The sequence below is a fragment of the Pogona vitticeps genome, chromosome 2 (genome assembly GCF_051106095.1).
Source record: "Pogona vitticeps strain Pit_001003342236 chromosome 2, PviZW2.1, whole genome shotgun sequence".
NCBI classification, from domain to species: Eukaryota; Metazoa; Chordata; class Lepidosauria; order Squamata; family Agamidae; genus Pogona; species Pogona vitticeps.
In genome coordinates this window covers 131,226,980-131,245,626 of record NC_135784.1, presented here as the reverse complement: position 1 = coordinate 131,245,626, position 18,647 = coordinate 131,226,980, and the positions used below count along the sequence as shown (strand labels likewise).

The 18,647-nt window shown below is 41.0% G+C and overlaps 1 protein-coding gene across 2 annotated transcripts in view; it reads right to left on the bottom strand.

Annotated features, from left to right (window-relative positions):
• The window catches only part of OGFOD3 (2-oxoglutarate and iron dependent oxygenase domain containing 3), a 56,591-nt gene that overhangs the window by 13,615 nt on the left and 24,329 nt on the right, over window positions 1–18,647 (bottom strand). The window contains exons 5-8 of one of the 2 annotated variants that reach the window (XM_020785925.3): window positions 15,797–15,861; window positions 15,223–15,279; window positions 7,787–7,940; window positions 1,388–1,511 (exon numbers count right to left, since the gene is read on the bottom strand). In XM_020785925.3, coding sequence (XP_020641584.3) covers window positions 1,388–1,511; window positions 7,787–7,940; window positions 15,223–15,279; window positions 15,797–15,861 — 400 coding nt within the window. The remainder of the gene's footprint in view (window positions 1–1,387; window positions 1,512–7,786; window positions 7,941–15,222; window positions 15,280–15,796; window positions 15,862–18,647) is intronic. The other variant, XM_072990446.2, reaches the window with a different exon arrangement.

Genomic DNA, 18,647 nt, shown 5'->3' with positions numbered 1-18,647 from the left:
TTCTTGCTCAACTCCTATTTAACCTCACCAGGACAGTGGTTCAATTTACTACTCTCTTTTCCATTTCTATTATCACTTACAAGGTTTATTTTTTTAAAAAAAAAACACGTGTCTGATACTAAGATTGCTTTCACCATCCTGAAAACATAAGGAGAGACTAAGCAACCGTGTCAGAATGCCCTTTCATAACATGGCACTGGGTTTTGCTCTCTTAACAGAAAATATCCTTCATCGCTATGGTTTCAAGCAAGTACTCAATACAAACACTAAAAAAGCAAAGCAACATTAATAAGAAGAACCACTTTATAGTAAAGTGATACTGTATTCACCAAGGACAGAAACAACACTGTTGGAATGAATAAATACAGATTAAAGATGAGCCATTGTACAAGAGCATTTCTAAATACAGTAATTCCCATTTTTTAATCACAAAAAAAAATAAGTAGATAAACCATATCACCAAAGAGATGCACAGAGTAATTCTTTCAAAGGAATTTCCAGGAAACTAAAAAGAATCATTCTGCTTTACCAAAAGGTGTCTCTGGACTAACTTACTCAGTTCTGAGAACCAACTTTCACAAAAAGGTTTGACAAGTTGGAAAGGACTTTTTTTTAAAAAAAGTAATAGGACAAACATTTAGAATGTGCACCATACAAAGAACAGATTAACAAATGGTAAACCATGGATCAGCTGGCGGGACAGTTGAGTGGTGTTAAGTATCTAGCTGTGGAGGCAAAGGATGGGAAGTCAATCCCTGCCTATAGAGCCAGTCTGCGGCACAGTCCCAGGACACCTGCAGAAAAAAAGAATGAGAAACCACTTCCAAGTATTCTCTACCTGGAAAACTCTGGAAAGGGTTGCCAGAAGTCAGAATCGACTTGAGGGCACACAATGCATGCATGCATGCATGCATGCATGCATGCATACATACATACATACATACATACATACATACATACATACATACATACATTACTACCTCGGTTTACAAACGCCTAGGTTTATGTAATTTTCAGCTTACGAACGTAAATTCATTGAAAATAGTGCCTTGGTTTACAATTTTTTTCAGGGGTTTTCAGTTTGCGAAGAAAGTTTCCCCAGGATGCATTGTGTCTGGAGGTTTGTAGCGCCATCCCCGTTCATATGTCAATTCTGTGTTTTGTTTTACGAATTTTCTTCATTATGTAACGTTCTGGAGAATGTATTAATTTCGTAAGCTGAGGTGCTACTGGACAGACAGACAGACAGACAGACAGACAGACAGACACACACACACACACACACACACACACACACACACACACACACATACAAAGACTTTCAGGGTAAAAAAAATTAAAGAATTAACATGGATTACTAGGACGTGTGTACTGAAAATAACTCTACCTGCTCGAGGTTCTACAGTCCTATTTGCACCTTCATCCATAAAGACAAACCGACCGCCACCAAAGTCTTCTGAGTAGTCAGAAAGGTAAAGCAATGAGGTGTAGTCAAAGGAGCCATAGGTCACCTAGAAGGAAAACAAGCTTAAATATCTAACCCCATAATCATTCCTTTGCAATAGATTGAGAACTGTGTGTCTGGGGATTTTTCAACATATATTTTTGTTTAAAAACCTCTTTAGGACAGATACTATTACACTGGATTATAACATCATATCAGGTTGACTTCCCTGAAAACCTACTCTTGTTCAAATCTCTGAGGAATTTCAAGAAAATAACTTGATGTGTAGATCAAGTATTTTAAAGAGTGTGTGTACCTGCATATACACACACCTGTAGGCACATAGCTGGAATCCTAGCATTGTGTATTCAAATTTTGCTAGATGAAGTCCTCAAAAGAGTCCTCAGGATCTCATATACCATGTGGGATCTGTTGCAACTACACCAGGGGTTGGTGACTTTCAATGGTTTGGTGGCTACACATGCCCATCCCTGGACCCCTGGAAGATTGCTCCCATATCCAACCTTAGACCATGTTTCTTACCAACATTAAGATTTTATTTGCCGGAAAGGTCCTATTGTGCCCTCTAGTGACCACATTGTTAAAAATATATAAATTGCTGGGGTTATGCAGGAGTCCCAGGTGGTCTCTCAAAACTAGGACCTAAAGAATACAAATGGACTTTATGAGGACAAAAAGTGCTTGAAATAAGTTTTAAAATATGGAGGGACAGGGATTTTAGGGGCCACACTAAGACTCGTGGGTAGTCATAGGTATCCATATTACCACATGCTGTCAATGGTTCTGAAGATCTATGTCCCTATGAGAAAAATCTCTGAGAATGATTTTATTGTCAATTCCCAAGCTTTTAAAACTTGCCCGAGAAACAGCCCAAGAAAATTACAGGTTTAGGAAGAAAGATGCACAGATGGACTCACAAGGAAAGGACAGGATGAAGCAGGTCAACAAAGAGGGAGAGGCAGCTTTTCTTAATGTGTTTTTATCCTTCAACCCGAAATGTTTGTTTTTGGTGAGTGGACTCCTTCTGAACTATCTCAATGTCAGATGGTGCTCAAAAACTTCACACGGCTTACAAAAACTGCCAGGGAAGGTGGAGTGATAGTGTTGGAAGAGAACAAAATAGATACTAATGAATAAGAAATAAGTGGGGGAAACGAATAGGAAGATGTGTTACAGTGGGAGAGAAAAACAAAGTGATTCTTTCTTCTCAAGCGTCATCAGCACCACTCACATAGTCAGATCATTACATTTAGTCATCAGCCAAACTGAGATACTGTACTCTTAGATAAGCAGTTCCCATGTGATTGGGAGTATATTTCAATGCCATCATAGAGACAATTTAATCGTGATTTCCACCAGGGGAGAAAGTAGATGAGCAGCCAAATTAATACTACTGCTCATAGCTCAAATGACAAATTAAATTAATGTTGTTCACTGGGATTTCATGGCTAGTGTTACTGAATGCAGACATTCATAGTCTCACGGCTTCTACAACTGTTCCTTAAGTATGGTGTATTAGCCTCTGATAACCAATAACAACAACGGCTATGATGGTCCAGAACACAATACTAGTGTCCTCTTAATGTTCCCCACTATGGCTGCAACTGTAGCCTCGTGTCCATCTTGGGGCTCTTCATTTACACAAAGGAGCCTGACATTAAGGCATTAGCTTCTTCCCTGATCAATTTTCACTATATCCACTGTCATCAACTCTCCTTTTTCTTGAGTCTCTCCTACCTACATGAACCTCTTACTCTCTGGCTGTGGAGCTAGTGGTTGTCTATCAAACTCACCTGTGAACAAGCAACATAGGCCCTGGAAAAGTGAGCGATCCTTTTCAAACCCACCTGACACCAAACAGAATGCTAACAAAAGGTTCCTGTCATAGGCTTTGCTACTCTGTTAGCCTGAGATAACAGGCCGGCATTGCTGGTTTAGTTAGTTTCTCAATTTATTCATTGTTTTACTTCCAGGACCCCCTTTTTTTCCTATAAGAAATTTTCTTAACTGGGAGTGTTGGGTGGATTTGATTTCTATTTGCATCTTCTATGGCTATCTTGCTCCCTCACACTGTTCAGACAGTCTGGATTGTGCTTTATCCAGAAACTTGCAAAGGAGGGAAGTGAGGTAATATGGCTGGTTAATTCTAAATGGCAGATTAAGAATTAACCACCCAACTCCTCCCGGCTAAGTTAACAGTAAGAAGCAGCAACAAGAAGATGCTGAAAAATCCATGGCATACATGTGAAGATCTACCCTGAAGAGCTCGCATTGTAAATGGACATCGTGAAGATTAGACTATGCCTCTTGTCAATATCTCAGCTAATCAGAAATTTCTGGCTAGCTGAAATATATGTCTGTGGAACTTAATTGAAGCCCTTCCCTTACTGCCAAATATATAAAGCTTGAACAAAAGTCCCATGCTTGTATATTCATTTTGCAAATATTGTGCAATTACTGTAGCTTTATTTTACTTTTTTTAATTCTCTGGATCCCCAGTAATTACTTTTAGATACTTATCCTACTTATCTTTGCAATTCTTGACTACTGGCTGATAATGTTTTATTTTTATTTATTTTTTTTTGCTTGAGAAACATTTACTAACTCGACCAGAAGTAGCTCCAACAGAGCAAGCCATATTGGAACCTTTCAAATGCTCTTCACTGTTTTTCCTGTAGAATATGTTTGAAGGCCTGCTCTTTATGATTGTATAAGTACTGTGTTTACACTTCAATGTGCCAGAATACTTTAAATATATCACTAAGCAAACAACAAGATGCTTTCCTTAGAAAATGATTTTTGTTCCTGCATAGGTCCTGGTTCCATATTTCAGATAGGAAATGACCTTTTGAACATGAAAAGATGTTCTAGGAATTTGCCAGAGCTTCACTAATGAAATGAAGAGGACTTTTTGGAATGCTTTACTGAGGAAGTGTGCATTCTGTTGAGCTTCCCCAAGGCAAAAAAATTAATGCAGATCTGCTTTCGCTTTGGAGCTAAGGACATGTTTTCAAGGCAGCCATTCTGTCTGATCAAAGAAACTCAAATGTACCTTGCTACTGAAAGGACATCATTAAAAAAAATAACAGCTACTCCCCCCCAAGAACCACCTCCCTTCCCAAGAACAAATTAAGGAAGAGAGTTAAATGAAACAGACTGTATCACACCTCTTCCAGCTTCCTATAGGCTCCCGAATGGGCAAAGTCACTGTGTCTCAGTGTACCTTATGGGGGCGGGAGGAGTAGCCTAGTGTTCCAAAAGGATGGACAAGGAATTTTGCACAGCAGCAGGAGGCATCAGTAGGATCAGTAATGCTTGAAAGATCAGACATCTTATTTTTTAAAAAATCAAGGAAAGTGGAAGAAGCATTTTCCGTCTGGTGGTGCAACAGGTGGAGCAAGTATTACAGTGAACCCTCGACTTACAGAATTAATCCGTATTGGAACTGTGGCCGCAGATCGAAAATTCTGTAGGTTGAGGCTCCATTTTCCATAGGAATGCATTGAAAACCCATTCATCCATAACTGGCCCAAGAAAAAAATCCGGGGCTTCCAAAGCTGCACCCGCTGCCCTCTGCCTTCTGTCCCCTCTGTCCTCTGCCTCCCATCCCCCCCGTGGGACAGGAGGCAGAAGGCACTGGGGACAAGAGACAAGAGACCAGTGGGTCCAGCTTTCTAAGGCTCGAAGGCTGACAGCGGGCACAGGGCGGCTTTCGGCTTCCAAAGCTGCGAACGGGGGGAGGCGGGGAAAGCCGAAAGCCACTCTGAGTACGCGGTCAGATTTGGGCTTTCAGGGCTTAGAAAGCTGGACCCACTGGGCACTGGGGACAGGAGGCAAGAGGCCAGTGGGTCCAGCTTTCTAAACCCTGAAAGCCCAAAGCTGACAGCTGGCGCAGAGTGGCTTTTGGCTTTCCCCGCCTCCCCCTGCTCGCACCTTTGGAAGCTGGAAAGCCGAAAGCCGCCCTGCGCCCGCTGTCAGCTTTGGGTTTTTGGGGCTTAGACCTGCAGCCTACGGACTGGAAGGGGGAGGCGGGGAAAGCGCCAAATTTGAATTTGGTGCTTTCCCCACCTCTCCCTTCTGGTCCGTAGGTCAATTCTCCAGCTGCAAGTTGAAGTGAAACTTTGCGGCCAGAGAAGTCCGTAGGTCGAAAAGTTTGTAAGTGGAGCCGAACGAAAGTCGAGACTCCACTATACAACGCTGTGACTTCCTCATTCAAACAGCAGAAAACAAATGGAGATGCTTTATTTGCTAAACTTCTGCTGCTTAAGCTTGCTCATATCAACTATTCCATTACAGATTCTATTTGTGTTTTCATCCTGGCTACTTTCCCAATACATAGAGAATGGAAAAGAATCCATAAATTCAGGAGAGAAAAAGAAAGCATATGTTGAGATACACTGCATGTTTCAAATTTTTCAAAACAGCACTGGGGGTTGTTTTTGATAGGAAAGTTGTTTAAGTGGAATTGCGAATTAAACCCAGCAAAATCATTTAAATACGAAAAGATTTACGGACAGAGTTAATATTCAAGGAAGAAGTGGCATTCTGGAAATACTAGATCAGGGCACATTTTCTGTTAGCAAGTCTAGATATAAACATGGCAAGATTTTCTGCAGGTCAAGTGCCCTTTCCAGAAGAACACATATATCATTCTAAAATAATTACACAGTAGCTGGCTACTGGCCTATTATCTTTCTGTTTCTGCTTTGGGTCTTTTGCCAGCTTGTTTTTACAACTACCCACAGCCATCGTGTGCCAACTATGTGAAGTCTCAGCTTCCTACATCGTACACAAATTTACAGGGCCTACAATAAGCAGGCGTTGAGCAGAAATGTAAATAAGCACAGCACGACCACCAAACCATTTTTAAAGTCACGTATTCAAGTTACCTCTTATGCCACCAAGCTGCAAATGAGTTCATATTAGATAAACAGTTTAAAATGCTGACTTTGAGACATCTGTAGGTCTGGTTATATCTATTAGATTCTTAGGAGGAAAAGTTATGCAAATCTATCAAGAAAACCAAGGAAGACTCACTGGGCTCCACAGTGGTATTTGATTTGGACACAAAACATTGACCTGAATTTCCGCCAGAAGCACTGAATTTCCTATAGTCTGCAGGGGCGGGGAGAATAACAGCAATCTGAAGCCTGATCCTGTATGCTGGGGAGAGGACTTCCCATCCTATGGGTCTGCCTAGTCTACCTTGGCTGCTGGATCTTCCCCATCAACAGCTTCTTCTGAGCTCCCACTTCCTGGAGAAAGAGGAGCCTCTCTTATATCCAGCCTCTGATTAGAAGTAACAGGGACTAAATCTCTTGTTCTTGCCAGTAATAGGGACAGGACTTTCATCTCTTTGGGAATGAAACTCCCAGAACTTGCCAAGAATCCCCCCCAGGTGGAACTCCGGGAACTGCAACCCAAAAACAGAATCTCAAAGAGTTTTTTGCTTACTTCTGTGTGGGCCTCCATCACCATTCGGTTGGCTTTTCAAGAAAAAGAAAACTCCCCCCCAGGTGGTGCCTGAAAGTGGTATAAAGGTTGGGGGGGGGGTCAAAGGAGCATGAGATGGTTAGTCTCGCTGCCTGTTGGCTTTCTAGAAGGCACCTCTCATGGACCTACATGTTCCAGGCTCCCTCGAGACTCCCTCAAAGACTTGGCCCACAGGGAGGCGAGAAAAAGTCGTCTATAAACTCCCTTTCTTCGGGCTGTGGCATCCGGGATTCTGCCTGGGGGAATTCTTGGTGAACTCTGGGAGTTACAGTCCAAAAGAGACAAATATCCCTTGCAAAGCTGGCACTTCTGGGAGACAGCAGAGTCCCCGTCTAGGACTCCTCGGGCTTCTGGAAGGCTCAGCTGAGGAGAATTTGCTTCCTCTCCTCAGTGCCGCGTGCTGTCAAAGCAGGAGTGGGAGCCAAGGGGTGGCTGCTCCGACAGACCCTGGGAACATCAGCCAAGAGCGATTCACTCCCCTTTCTCTTTTTACCACACAAGGAAGGAAGAAGGGTGGTTAACTGCACCTCAGACCTAAGCACTAGCTGCAGTCATCCTTCTGCAACAGGTGCATGGCTTTACTTTGCTTCTTCAGCCCAGCATGCTTCTCAACATTGGAGCATCCTTATTCATAAACAAAGCTTAGTAGGAGGTATTTCTCATCACACACAGGACTGAAGTGCTAATCACTAGATTAGCTAGCTCAGTAATGCAATGATTAGACTGTAATCCTTTATATACGTAACACATTGCAGACTGTAGATAAAATTAAGAGGGGGAAAAACGGCTTTGCTTGTTATTTTCCTGTTCAGCATCCCACTTACCTACCTTGTCAATATGTGGGTGCCAATATTCATCGTGGGTTGTCTTGGCTTCGGAGTTGTTAATTCTGGAGAAAAAGGTTGGCTTCGTCAAATGCATGGAAGAGGAGCTGATACCGAATGCAAGAGCTATTTTTTGTTGAATTCTCTGCCTCACATCCCTGGGGGAAAAAACAACACAGCTCCTTAACAGAGTGGAATACCATGCCATGAGAAGTCTAAATATGACATAACCCCTTTTATTATAAAACAGCACTTATATTGTGCCTTATACACTGTTCCAACTGCTTCGAGGGCACGAAGAAGCCATCCCGTCTGCAAGCAATTGGCTGATGCTAAAGAATAGCAGATGCTGAGCTGAGTGACAGCTGCTTACAGTGAGATGAGACTTGAATCACAGTCATCCTGCTTCCATGTTCAATGTCTTAACCACTGCAGCAGAAAAGAGGAACCTGTGACTCTTGAACTCCAAGTCCCATCAGACTCAGCCAGCTTGGCCAAGAATAAGGGAAGATGGGAACTGTAGTCCCCTTTCCACACCAACACCAGCTGACCACCTTCTCCCCCTTTTTTCTCCCTCCTCTTCTCCCCCCCCTTTCCTCCATCCGCTCTGGTTTTACATAATTAGTCGGTACCATCTGTTTTTTTTTAAGTTACCATTGCTGCTTTTAGTGTTTCTATTTTTATTCTTGTTTTCTATTACATGTGTTGTAACTGGCCAGCGTAGTGCCTTGACACTAATGGGAGTGGGATACAAATTGAATAAATAAACAAATAAACATAAATAAATAGGCTAACAACTACTGGGAGGGCTACAGACTCCCCACCCCTGCAGAAGACTATAAAAACTATGCCTGAATCTCTAATGTTATAGGCTGAAAAAAGTGCACATTTTTTGATCAATAAGCATTTCAAATTAGCACCTCCTCTTTGTCTGATCAATCTACATCTCTCCTTACTTGATAATGAGATACCACATGTTTTTAAAAGGTGTATAACAGGCTTTGTAAGACCAGAGAATGTGAAGTGAACTGGAAAAGAACCTGCCTTCACTCAAAATAGCCAAAAGAGCCCGGATAGCTGAGTCCCTTCCCTACAGGACCTCAGGAAACTCTTATATCTCTGTGGGATTAGAAGGCCACTGACCAAGCAAACCTTTACTATGATGAAGACAGAGGCAAGGAAGGACCATCTAACTATTTAGAGAAGTCCATTTGGTTTTATAATCTTATGCATGTTTGGAGGAATGATCGGAATTCATGAAGTAAGTTTTAGGAAGAAGCTAGTTAGTCAACTGCACTCCTGGAAGAACCACAGGCTTTAAAAATCAGGAGCACAGGAAAGCAGCAGCATTAAAAGATACAGAACAGCCTCACATTAGCTGTAATTTTCTTTCATACATTGAGGAATAAAAACACACCACTGGAAACAAAAATGTAGCCTTGGATCATTTTACTATGGTCTCCAATGTGGGGGGCTAGAGACAGGATTGGGAATCCTGGCTCTTTGAGACTTCAATGAGGAATCAGGATTTCATCTTCTTCTTTAGATCTCCTACAACTCGTACCCACTCACTAGCAATTCTAAGTTAAATTCCTGCCATTTCAGCACCAAGAAGTGGGAGAGCCAAAATGATGCTAAGAAAGAGATGAAACTGAATCACACCTCATCTATGAATGTCCAAAGATTGCACAAACAGATTACAAAACTAGACATGATAAGAGTGGCAAAATTAGTGCACTGGTCATTATGTAAAACAAACAAAGAAACAAAAACACCCAACAAAAATATAACTTGCGAGCTTCCAAAAACCCATGGGAACGTCAGGTAGAGAAGGTGTCAGAAAATGAGGAAGTCAAGATATTGTGGGATTTCTGGATCCAAACTGATAGATCCCTTGAACATAACACACCAGACATAGTAGTAATAGAATGAATAAATTGACATTGCAATTCCAGGGGATGCCAGAGCTGAAGATAAAGAATTGGAAAAACTAACAAAATACAGAGACCTGGCTATTGAAACATCTTGCTTGTGGTTGAAACGCACTTCAGTGGTCCCTGTAGTCATTGGGGCTTTGGGAACAATATCAAGAACTTTCACACAGTACTATAAGTGGTTACAGACCTTGGAAATCACACCATCAGAGCTACAAAAAAATGGCAATATAAGGAACAGCATACATACTGCACTGATGTTTAACAGATACTGTACTTAGGTTTTTGGTTAAAACCTGTATCTGTTATATAACACCGCTCAATGTTTTATAATTTCGACCGTGCTTGGAGTTTTTTAATAATAATAATAATAATAATAATAATAATAATAATAATAATAATAATAATAATAATAATAATAATAATAATAATAATAATAATAAAAATGATGATGATGATGATGATGATGATGATGATGATGATGATAATAATAATAATAATAATAATAATAATAATAATAATAATAATAATAATAATAATAATAATAATAATAATAATAATAATAATAATAATAAGGATGAGGATGAGGATGAGGATGAGGATGAGGATGCTCTGGTCATATCAGAACTTCTTCCACACTACTAAACATGCAGAGGTCAGTGAATAACTAGAATTGCAGGATCCAAATGGGCTGACTGAAGGGTGAGAAAGAAATACACTAAGTTAAAAATAGAGTGTGCTGGTTCCTTCAGCCTATTGAATCAAATGCTCTTCCTCCTAGCAGCCCACTATCAGAAATCCAAGGACACTGGCAGACCTTCCCAGCTTCCATTATTATTCTCCCTATCCAGTAATAATCATTTCAGGATGCTTTCTTCCTTTATTGTTATCAAGCTGGCAAGCATGCACTGGCAGCAAAACTGATGTGATAGTCATGTCCAGAAAGACACCACCAGCTATTACACCCCACAGTCTTTTCTCTCTGAGGCCAGCACAGATAAATAATTCTTTTCTATTGTTACCAAAACGATATTTCTCCTCTACAATGAAGTTTGCTCAGTCTGGAAATAATTTTACCTAAGCAAATCTATTTAAAAGTCTTATCTGTTTTCTCTGATTAAACTTCCTGTGTTGTTCTGAAATCTTGCCAAGGACTCTGGTTTCTATTCACACTGTCTGTTTTGATGAGATCAATCTAACCATTCAAGCAGACAATAGGACTCCTCTACTCCTATTCCCTTGAGCTACTATGATGGAAGCTGCATTGAATGGAGGAATCCTTTTAATTATTTATACAGCACTGTATGCAACAATGCGTGTGATTATATCGGTAACAAAGCAAACACTCCTGTATGCTAACCAGTGCTCTCAAATGACTTTCCAGAATAAAAGGTTATTTAACATCAACACACATTCCAATCTATTTGTGAACCAGAGGATACAAGAGAAGAGAGACAGTGAGCCGTCCCCTCACAGGTCTGTAAGAGGAGTAAAGGGATAGAGAGTCAAGAAAGGAAGAGGTAGTGAAAGTTATAGAGAGGATGAAGGAGTTAAAGACGGGAAAAGAGGGGGAGGAGTCGGGGGAGAGAAAAGGAGGGAGATAGATGTTTTCTTAACATCGGAGGAGGGGGAGATGAGAAAAGTAGTGGTGTTAGAGGAAGAATGGCAAGAGGTAGAAGGCGAAACGAGAGTGTTTAAGATACCACAGAAGGAAGGATTGGGCTGAGAAAGTAGGAAACGCAAAGAAACGGCGATAAAAGGGGAAGAAGGAAAACTGATCATAGGAGGACTACGACCAGAAGAATGGACGGTCTCAGTGTACCCTCAAGGACAGAGACCTTGGAAGAAGGTGATCTGACCAGGACTGGTTCAACCGAACGAGAAGCCACCCGAAGGAGACTGGTCTCGTCATCCTTGTTGCGGAACGATCTGCGCAGTGAGGAGTGGCTGTTTGAGAAAGCCAATGGACCAGGAGCGATTCAGACAGGCCTTCCGTTAAAGAAAAACAGTTATGAAGAAACGTTGCCCTTGTTGTGCGCAGATTTTTCTGTCAGTATTGAACAAGTTGACCCAACTGAGGTGGTTGCTGAGAAATCACCAAGTTTTGCTAAGAAAGAGTTTGTATTTAAAGAACCTTCTCTCTTGTCGTTTCCTGCCAAAAACAAGGAACTGTCAGACACAGACAAAGAACCAGATTTGTTTGGGCTCCAATGTCTCCTCCAGTTGTACCTTCTCTGCCAGTAACCTACAAGCTAAAGCCTCAGGGCCAAAGTTTTCCTCCTCTACCTCTCCAAAAAAGCTATCCCTCTTATTCCACACTTTCAACAAGTTCACACTATTGAGAGTGAATTTTCTATTTAGCTATACTAGATAGAAAAGGGTACATAATCTACAACTGCCTGGACTGCCAACAGAACAGCTAAATAATTACAGTTAGTTAATGGATCAGGTTTTAATCTCTGATTTCAAGCCAAAACAATCTTCTTCCTGAGGCAAGAAGGAAGGTACTACAGTATCTTGCTAGCATCATTTCTATGGCACATAGAAGCCATAATTAGTTCCCTCAGCTCTTCCTTTGACAGAATTTTAAGGAAACATACACTCACTGGTCCAGGATGCTAGTTTTTCTTGCCTGTCAGAATAAATCTGAAATGCTTGGCAGTCTCTCTTATTTACCTAAAATTCCTCTACAACTATTTTTCTAATTCTCTTTTGATAAGTTAGGGCAAGCAAGTGAGAAGTGTACTCTATAACACACCATTGCTTATTTAAAATGCCTTGAGAAATCTTTGGTTCTGCAGATGTTTTGGCCAACAATTTCCATCAGACTTACAGTAAATTAGCATGATTGGTGGTAAAAATATATATGTATAGTAGCAGTTGTAGCATAACACATCTGGAGGGCCAAAGGAAGGCCCCTGCCATCAAGAAAATGTAGCTGTTATCTGGGAAAATAAACTTGCCGGCTGCTTTGGTAGACATCATATAATACTATTAGAATGGAAATTCAGCAAATGCAAGCTTAACATCTTGAAACTACTTTCCATCTTTGGAGAAAATAAATATGCCAAGAAGCACAGAAACAAAGCTCATAATCACACAAGCAGTGTGTGTATTGATCGGGATTGTGCTTGTGTCATGTACGGAAACTAGGGAGGGCTGATGCAGACAGAAGGCTGGCTTCTTACAATCTAGAAATACACGCTTTTCCCTTCTAGGAGAGAACTGACATATGTCCTCATCAGCACCAGAGACCAGTGTTGACCCATTCTCTGAATTTCAATTCGAAATGTCAAGATTAGTGGGCAACTCCAGACTCACTTAACAGTGTCAGGACACTTTTACACCAAAAGTTTTCAAGAGACACCTTGTCTCGTGGCATTGAAATTTCAACAATGGACAGAACAGTGCTAATGACGATAAGACAGGAGAGTATGGATAACCCCTGCACAATATTCAAGGGATACTGGTCAGCTCACAGATGGAACATGAAAGTCAGTGTTGGTCATTTATATTTAAGAAATAATCAAGTCCATTCATTTGAATAAATGAGCTAACTCAAGCAACTAGAGTGAATTAGAAAGCCTGAATTCATTGCATGAGGAGGTGCGGGGGAGGCAAGTCACAGAAGGGACGTGAGAGCATTCTTCAAATGTAGAGGTAGAAATACAACAGAGGACAAACAAAAGGCATCCATAGTAGCAACAAATACATTCAGTTTTGTTTTGAAGAAATGCTTAAATATTAGAGATGTCTGATTCTGAAATGTTTCCTCTGTAACAGTAATGGGAGAAAATGATCTTACTCCTTCATTGCTGTTATTATATGTTGTCAAGTCACTTTTAACTACACTTACAGGCTTCTCAAGATATGTGATATATTTAAAGGATAATTAAGGGATGGCAAATAGAAGGCAAATAGAAGGGGAAGATATGGAGGCAGTGACAGATTTTACTTTCTTGGGCTACATGATCACTGCACATGGTGACAGCAGCCCCGAAATTAAAAGACGCCTGCTTCTTGGGAGGAAAGCGATGACAAACCTCAACAGCATCTTAAAAAGCAGAGACATCACCTTGCCAACAAAAGTCCACATAGTCAAAGCTATGGTTTTTCCTGTAGTGATGTATGGAAGTGAGAGCTGGACCATAAAGAAAGCTGACCGCCAAAGAATTGATGCTTTTGAATTGTGGTGCTGGTGGAGACTCTTGAGAGTCCCCTGGACTGCAAAGAGAACAAACCTATCCATTCTAAAGGAAATCAACCCTGAGTGCTCACTGGAAGGACAGATCCTGAAGCTCAGGCTCCAGTACTTTGGCCATCTCATGAGAAGAGAAGATTCCCTGGAAAAGACCCTGATGTCGGGAAAGAGTGAAGGCAAGAGGAGAAGGGGATGACAGAGGATGAGATGGCTGGACAGTGTCATTGAAGCAACCAACATGAATTTGACCCAACTCCGGGAGGCGGTGGAAGATAGGAGGGCCTGGCGTGCTCTGGTCCATGGGGTCACAAAGAGTCGGACACGACTTTACGACTAAACAACAAAAGGGACGCCATTGTTGACCCTCACTCCCAACTGTTTCCATGGCTGGGTAGGGATTCAAATCCAGGTCTCCTCAGTCCTAGTTTGTCAGTCTATCCTACACTGACTAGTTTATATGTAGGGCTAAATAACTGCAAGGTGGATATCATATGATCCCTTTCCTGGACATCAAAGTAATGTGTGAGAAATCCACTTTTGATTTTATTTTCAAAACCTTTTTTTCGACCAAAACGAAGTACACGGGGCCATGTACCTCATTTTAAAGGAGAATTGCACTTCACATGGCAACAATGGCACAGAAGGTTCCTGCGGCTGAAAAAAAAAAGAGTAGGCCGGCAATGTCTGCCCCACTCCTACCCTGGTGGGATCTTGGATTCCCAGCTCTGCTTCCTCTGGGGCTATTAGGAACCTCCACAACCAGAGGCTGGACTATATGAAGGCACAGCTATTAAAGTCACTCTTCGGCGGGATGATCAACTAGTTTTACTCAACAGAATCTGACTGACTGTTGCTCATGTAGAAGAGAAGTCTTGCATGTCCTTTTCCTTCAGGGTTGGATTGGCACCAGCTTTGGTGATACATTCCATTCCCCCACTGCTTACAGTCTGGTTCATCTGCATGTGTCATTTCTAGATATTTATTCTGTAAACTGAAGTCCATCTTGCTTGCCTGGGCTGCATAGGTTTCCATTAATTCCTGATTATCTTACAAGTTTGTCTTCCCCATACTATTAAACAGTTTGTTGGACTGCTAGTGTTCTAAATTTTCAATGATGCCAAATCCACAACTCTGCTTATGCAACAAGCAGTAACAAGCTGTCAGGGGACAAAATATCACAATGCCTTTAGATGTAGCTTTTCTCAGATGCAGCTCTAGGGCTTCTTCAGCATGGCTTAAAGCTGTACTAGAAGGCTGAATAGAAGAAAGAAAGTATGAAATAAATAATTACTAGTTTTCTCTTACCGGTATAACTGAAAATCCTCTTCTGTAAATATATCATGGATTTTATCACCAAAGTATCTGGTGGGTAATAAACCAAAAAGAACATACAATCAAAATCAGCGTCAAAGAAGCCTCTGCACCAGTCAACTGCTGATTTTTTTGTTAAGGCAAATACACATTTACTTAAACTACCACTGTGAGCATGCAATTATTTCATGAAGTGGGAGTATTGCAGGATGAGAATTATTAAGATCAGCAAAGAAGAGCCACTCCAATTAATTAATAGATGCAATGGAAAACTGATTGCCAGCTTACAATCACGGTACATTTTATTTTGCTTTGCTTTCCAATGTACGGGCAGTATTACAGACTGAACTACAACTTGTGATGACTTCAGTGGTCTACTAAAAGAACAGCTTAATAATGCTTGATTATCATAGACTCTTTTGGCAAAAGCCAGGAAACTGCTGAAGAGTCTATCAACTGCCTGCTGAGTCTGAAGACTCCTCTCCCCCCCTTTATAAATCCCTCTAATGGAGTAAGCTAAGAACACTACGGAGGGCAGTGCAAAAAGGGCACTGGGCCTCTGTGTTACCTGTACATGTTGACAAAATGCTTCCCCAAAGAAAGAGCTCCAGAGTGTAAGTCCAGAATGGAAGCCTGAGATTGAAAACAAAACCGAAGGAAACAAATCAGCAACCGCTAAAAAGGGGAGACTCTTTGCAGGCCATATCCCTGTCTGTGCAATTGCAGACACCTACTTTTAAGCTGCATCAGTTATAAATATTCCCCACACAAGTCAGGGACTGGGGCAAGATGAAGTCAGCCATATATATATGTTGCAGGGCAGCACATGGATGTAAAGCCGACATCAGTTTGCCTGTGCTAACTGTCAAAGCATTGTGCAGTAGGACACACACTCCCATTCACAGGATCAGTCATCGCTGATTCACTTATTTGTTGGCTGAAAATACTAAATAAAACGCTCCAGAAATACCTATTTATATGCATTTCCAGGGTGTATTTACCAGAAGAGACTATGCAATGTCTAGTGTTCAATACTTCTGTATTTTTTAGCATCCACTGGGGGAAGGCCTGGAACCGACCCCCCACAGATACCATGATCCTACTGTAATAACTATCTCCCGCCACCCTGTTTGCTTCTATCAAACACAGCAAAGTCTGGAGTACCACACGGTAAAGAAAATTATTTACCCATGTAAAAACGAGCAGCTGGTGGGAAATCAAAGGAGAATGGGGAAAAGCAAAAACTACAGGCATGAAAAAAATGCAGCAGTGATTAGTACTAAAGAGTAAATGATTAAGGTGAACATGGGGTTGGAGAAGGAGAGAATTAACTTTTGAGAAGAGAAGATATGAAATCCTAAATGTCAAAGGCTACATGGACGACAATAAAAAAAATGGTAGATCATCTATGCTAAAGATCACTAAAAGTCAAGTGTTTTAGCTTTAGCTTTCGCAAAAAGCCATCTCACAGCAGATGCTTCGGAAGGCAAAGGTCAGAATCCAACAATGCACTTGCATTAGATTCCACTGCATCGACCACAATCAGTCATGTTCTCCTCCTCCTACAAACCACCATATGGCCAAAAAGCCTGACATATCACTTGATATGCCCAAAGAAGTGGACTTCACATAACAATGTAACACTTAATCTTTAAGGTGCTATGGGTTTTTGTCTTTTTAATTTAAAAAATATATATTATTAATTTTTTCCTTTAGGTTTTGCCTGAACCGCTTTCACAGATTAACATGGCTACCTCTTCTAAATCTACAATGATTGTTGTAGTTAAGTAAGGGAAGTATATTGCGGCTAAGGTTCTATATTGCCTTCTAGCTTATTAGCAACAGCTGCTATCATCATTTGAAAACACTCCAACAAACTGCCCCACCCCAACTGACATTGTGAGATATGAAAATCATGTTGGCTCTTGATTATTGTTAAATGAAGTCCATCGTTTAATTCCCAACCTAACTGTGTAGGAGAAAAAAAAAGGTTTCAAGCTGGCTATGATGCTCTAAAGTAGCTCAGTATGACAAGAAGGAGGAATCCAATAATTACATTTCACAGAGAAGCAGCCAAATTCGTGAAGGCACAGCCAAAATGAGTATTGTAGTCAAGGCAAATTTGCTTCAACAAAAGAAAATGTCAGCAATCAAGGACAGTTACTTTGTTTTGATTACTATTCTGTGCTCATTGCAGTACACCCCTTGCTAGATTAAAGTAAAAGTCAACATGTGCTGCTAATATACTGCCCCATAGCACTTAAAGCACTCTCTGGACAGTTTACAGTTTAATTTGGGGGGCTGCACATTGCCACCCCCACCCCTAGCAAGCTAGGTACCTACCAACCTTGGAAGCCTGGGTCAACTTTGAACAAGTCACCTGAGCCCGTTGGGATTGAAATCAGGTTGTGAGTAGTCTGACTGCAGTACTGTCAGACAGATTGTTCTTTCATATTGTTCATCAGTGATGGGGGATTCGTTCATTCGTTCATTCATTCATTCAATGAAGAGCAGTAACATTAAATTATTTCACACAACCTTGATCAAAATACATGGGCACCAGTTCTGATAACACAAAATTAGCCTTCACAAATATCCAGGTGAAGCAACCAGATGTAAAGAAATAATTTCATTGAAGCGATGCTCCTGGCATCCATGGCAACAAAATGCAGATGAGTTGGAACAGAGGATACAAGTATGGTATGAAAAAATATATATAACAGAAAAAGCACTAATCTTGTCTTTTCTCCTCCCAGGAGATGAACAGGGTGAAGAACAGGCATACTGGAGAGTAGCGAAGAACATAAACGCACCAGGAAGGTACAAACTGCCATGTATGCTGTGGCAAGTTGTTGCACTTTACATGTAAGGAGGCCACAGATAACACACAATAAACAAATTGCTAAACCACAGGTAAACCCATAGCAGTCATTCCTTGCCTAGGGAGGGAGCTGCTTCAAGCTAAGTTCATGCCATCACCAAGCAACTGCTTTTCAAACAACAGCTCCTGCTTGCTTGGGCAAGGAATATTTTTAGGAACAATAGCCTGAGAAAAAACCCATGCCGTTTTTTAAATCACACAACAAATGTTTCCTGGCCGCATGACATAAGGCCACAGCATCTTCATGTTCAACTCTATATTAACTTGATGAGGCCAGTGGTAAAGAACATTTCCATTGCAAGATGGTGACAACTGAGCCCATTTTTTCCTGTTGTTTCTAACCACACCGGGTGGATGTATATAAACACTGCAAAAACACACATATTTTATTTATTTATTTATTAGATTTATATACTGCTCATCTAGAATGTGCCTACTCTGGGCGGTTCATACACACACATAAAAACACACACACACACCCCTATTATACACTATAAATGAAGATGCACTTCTGTTCTAACGATAACAGCGGTGACAA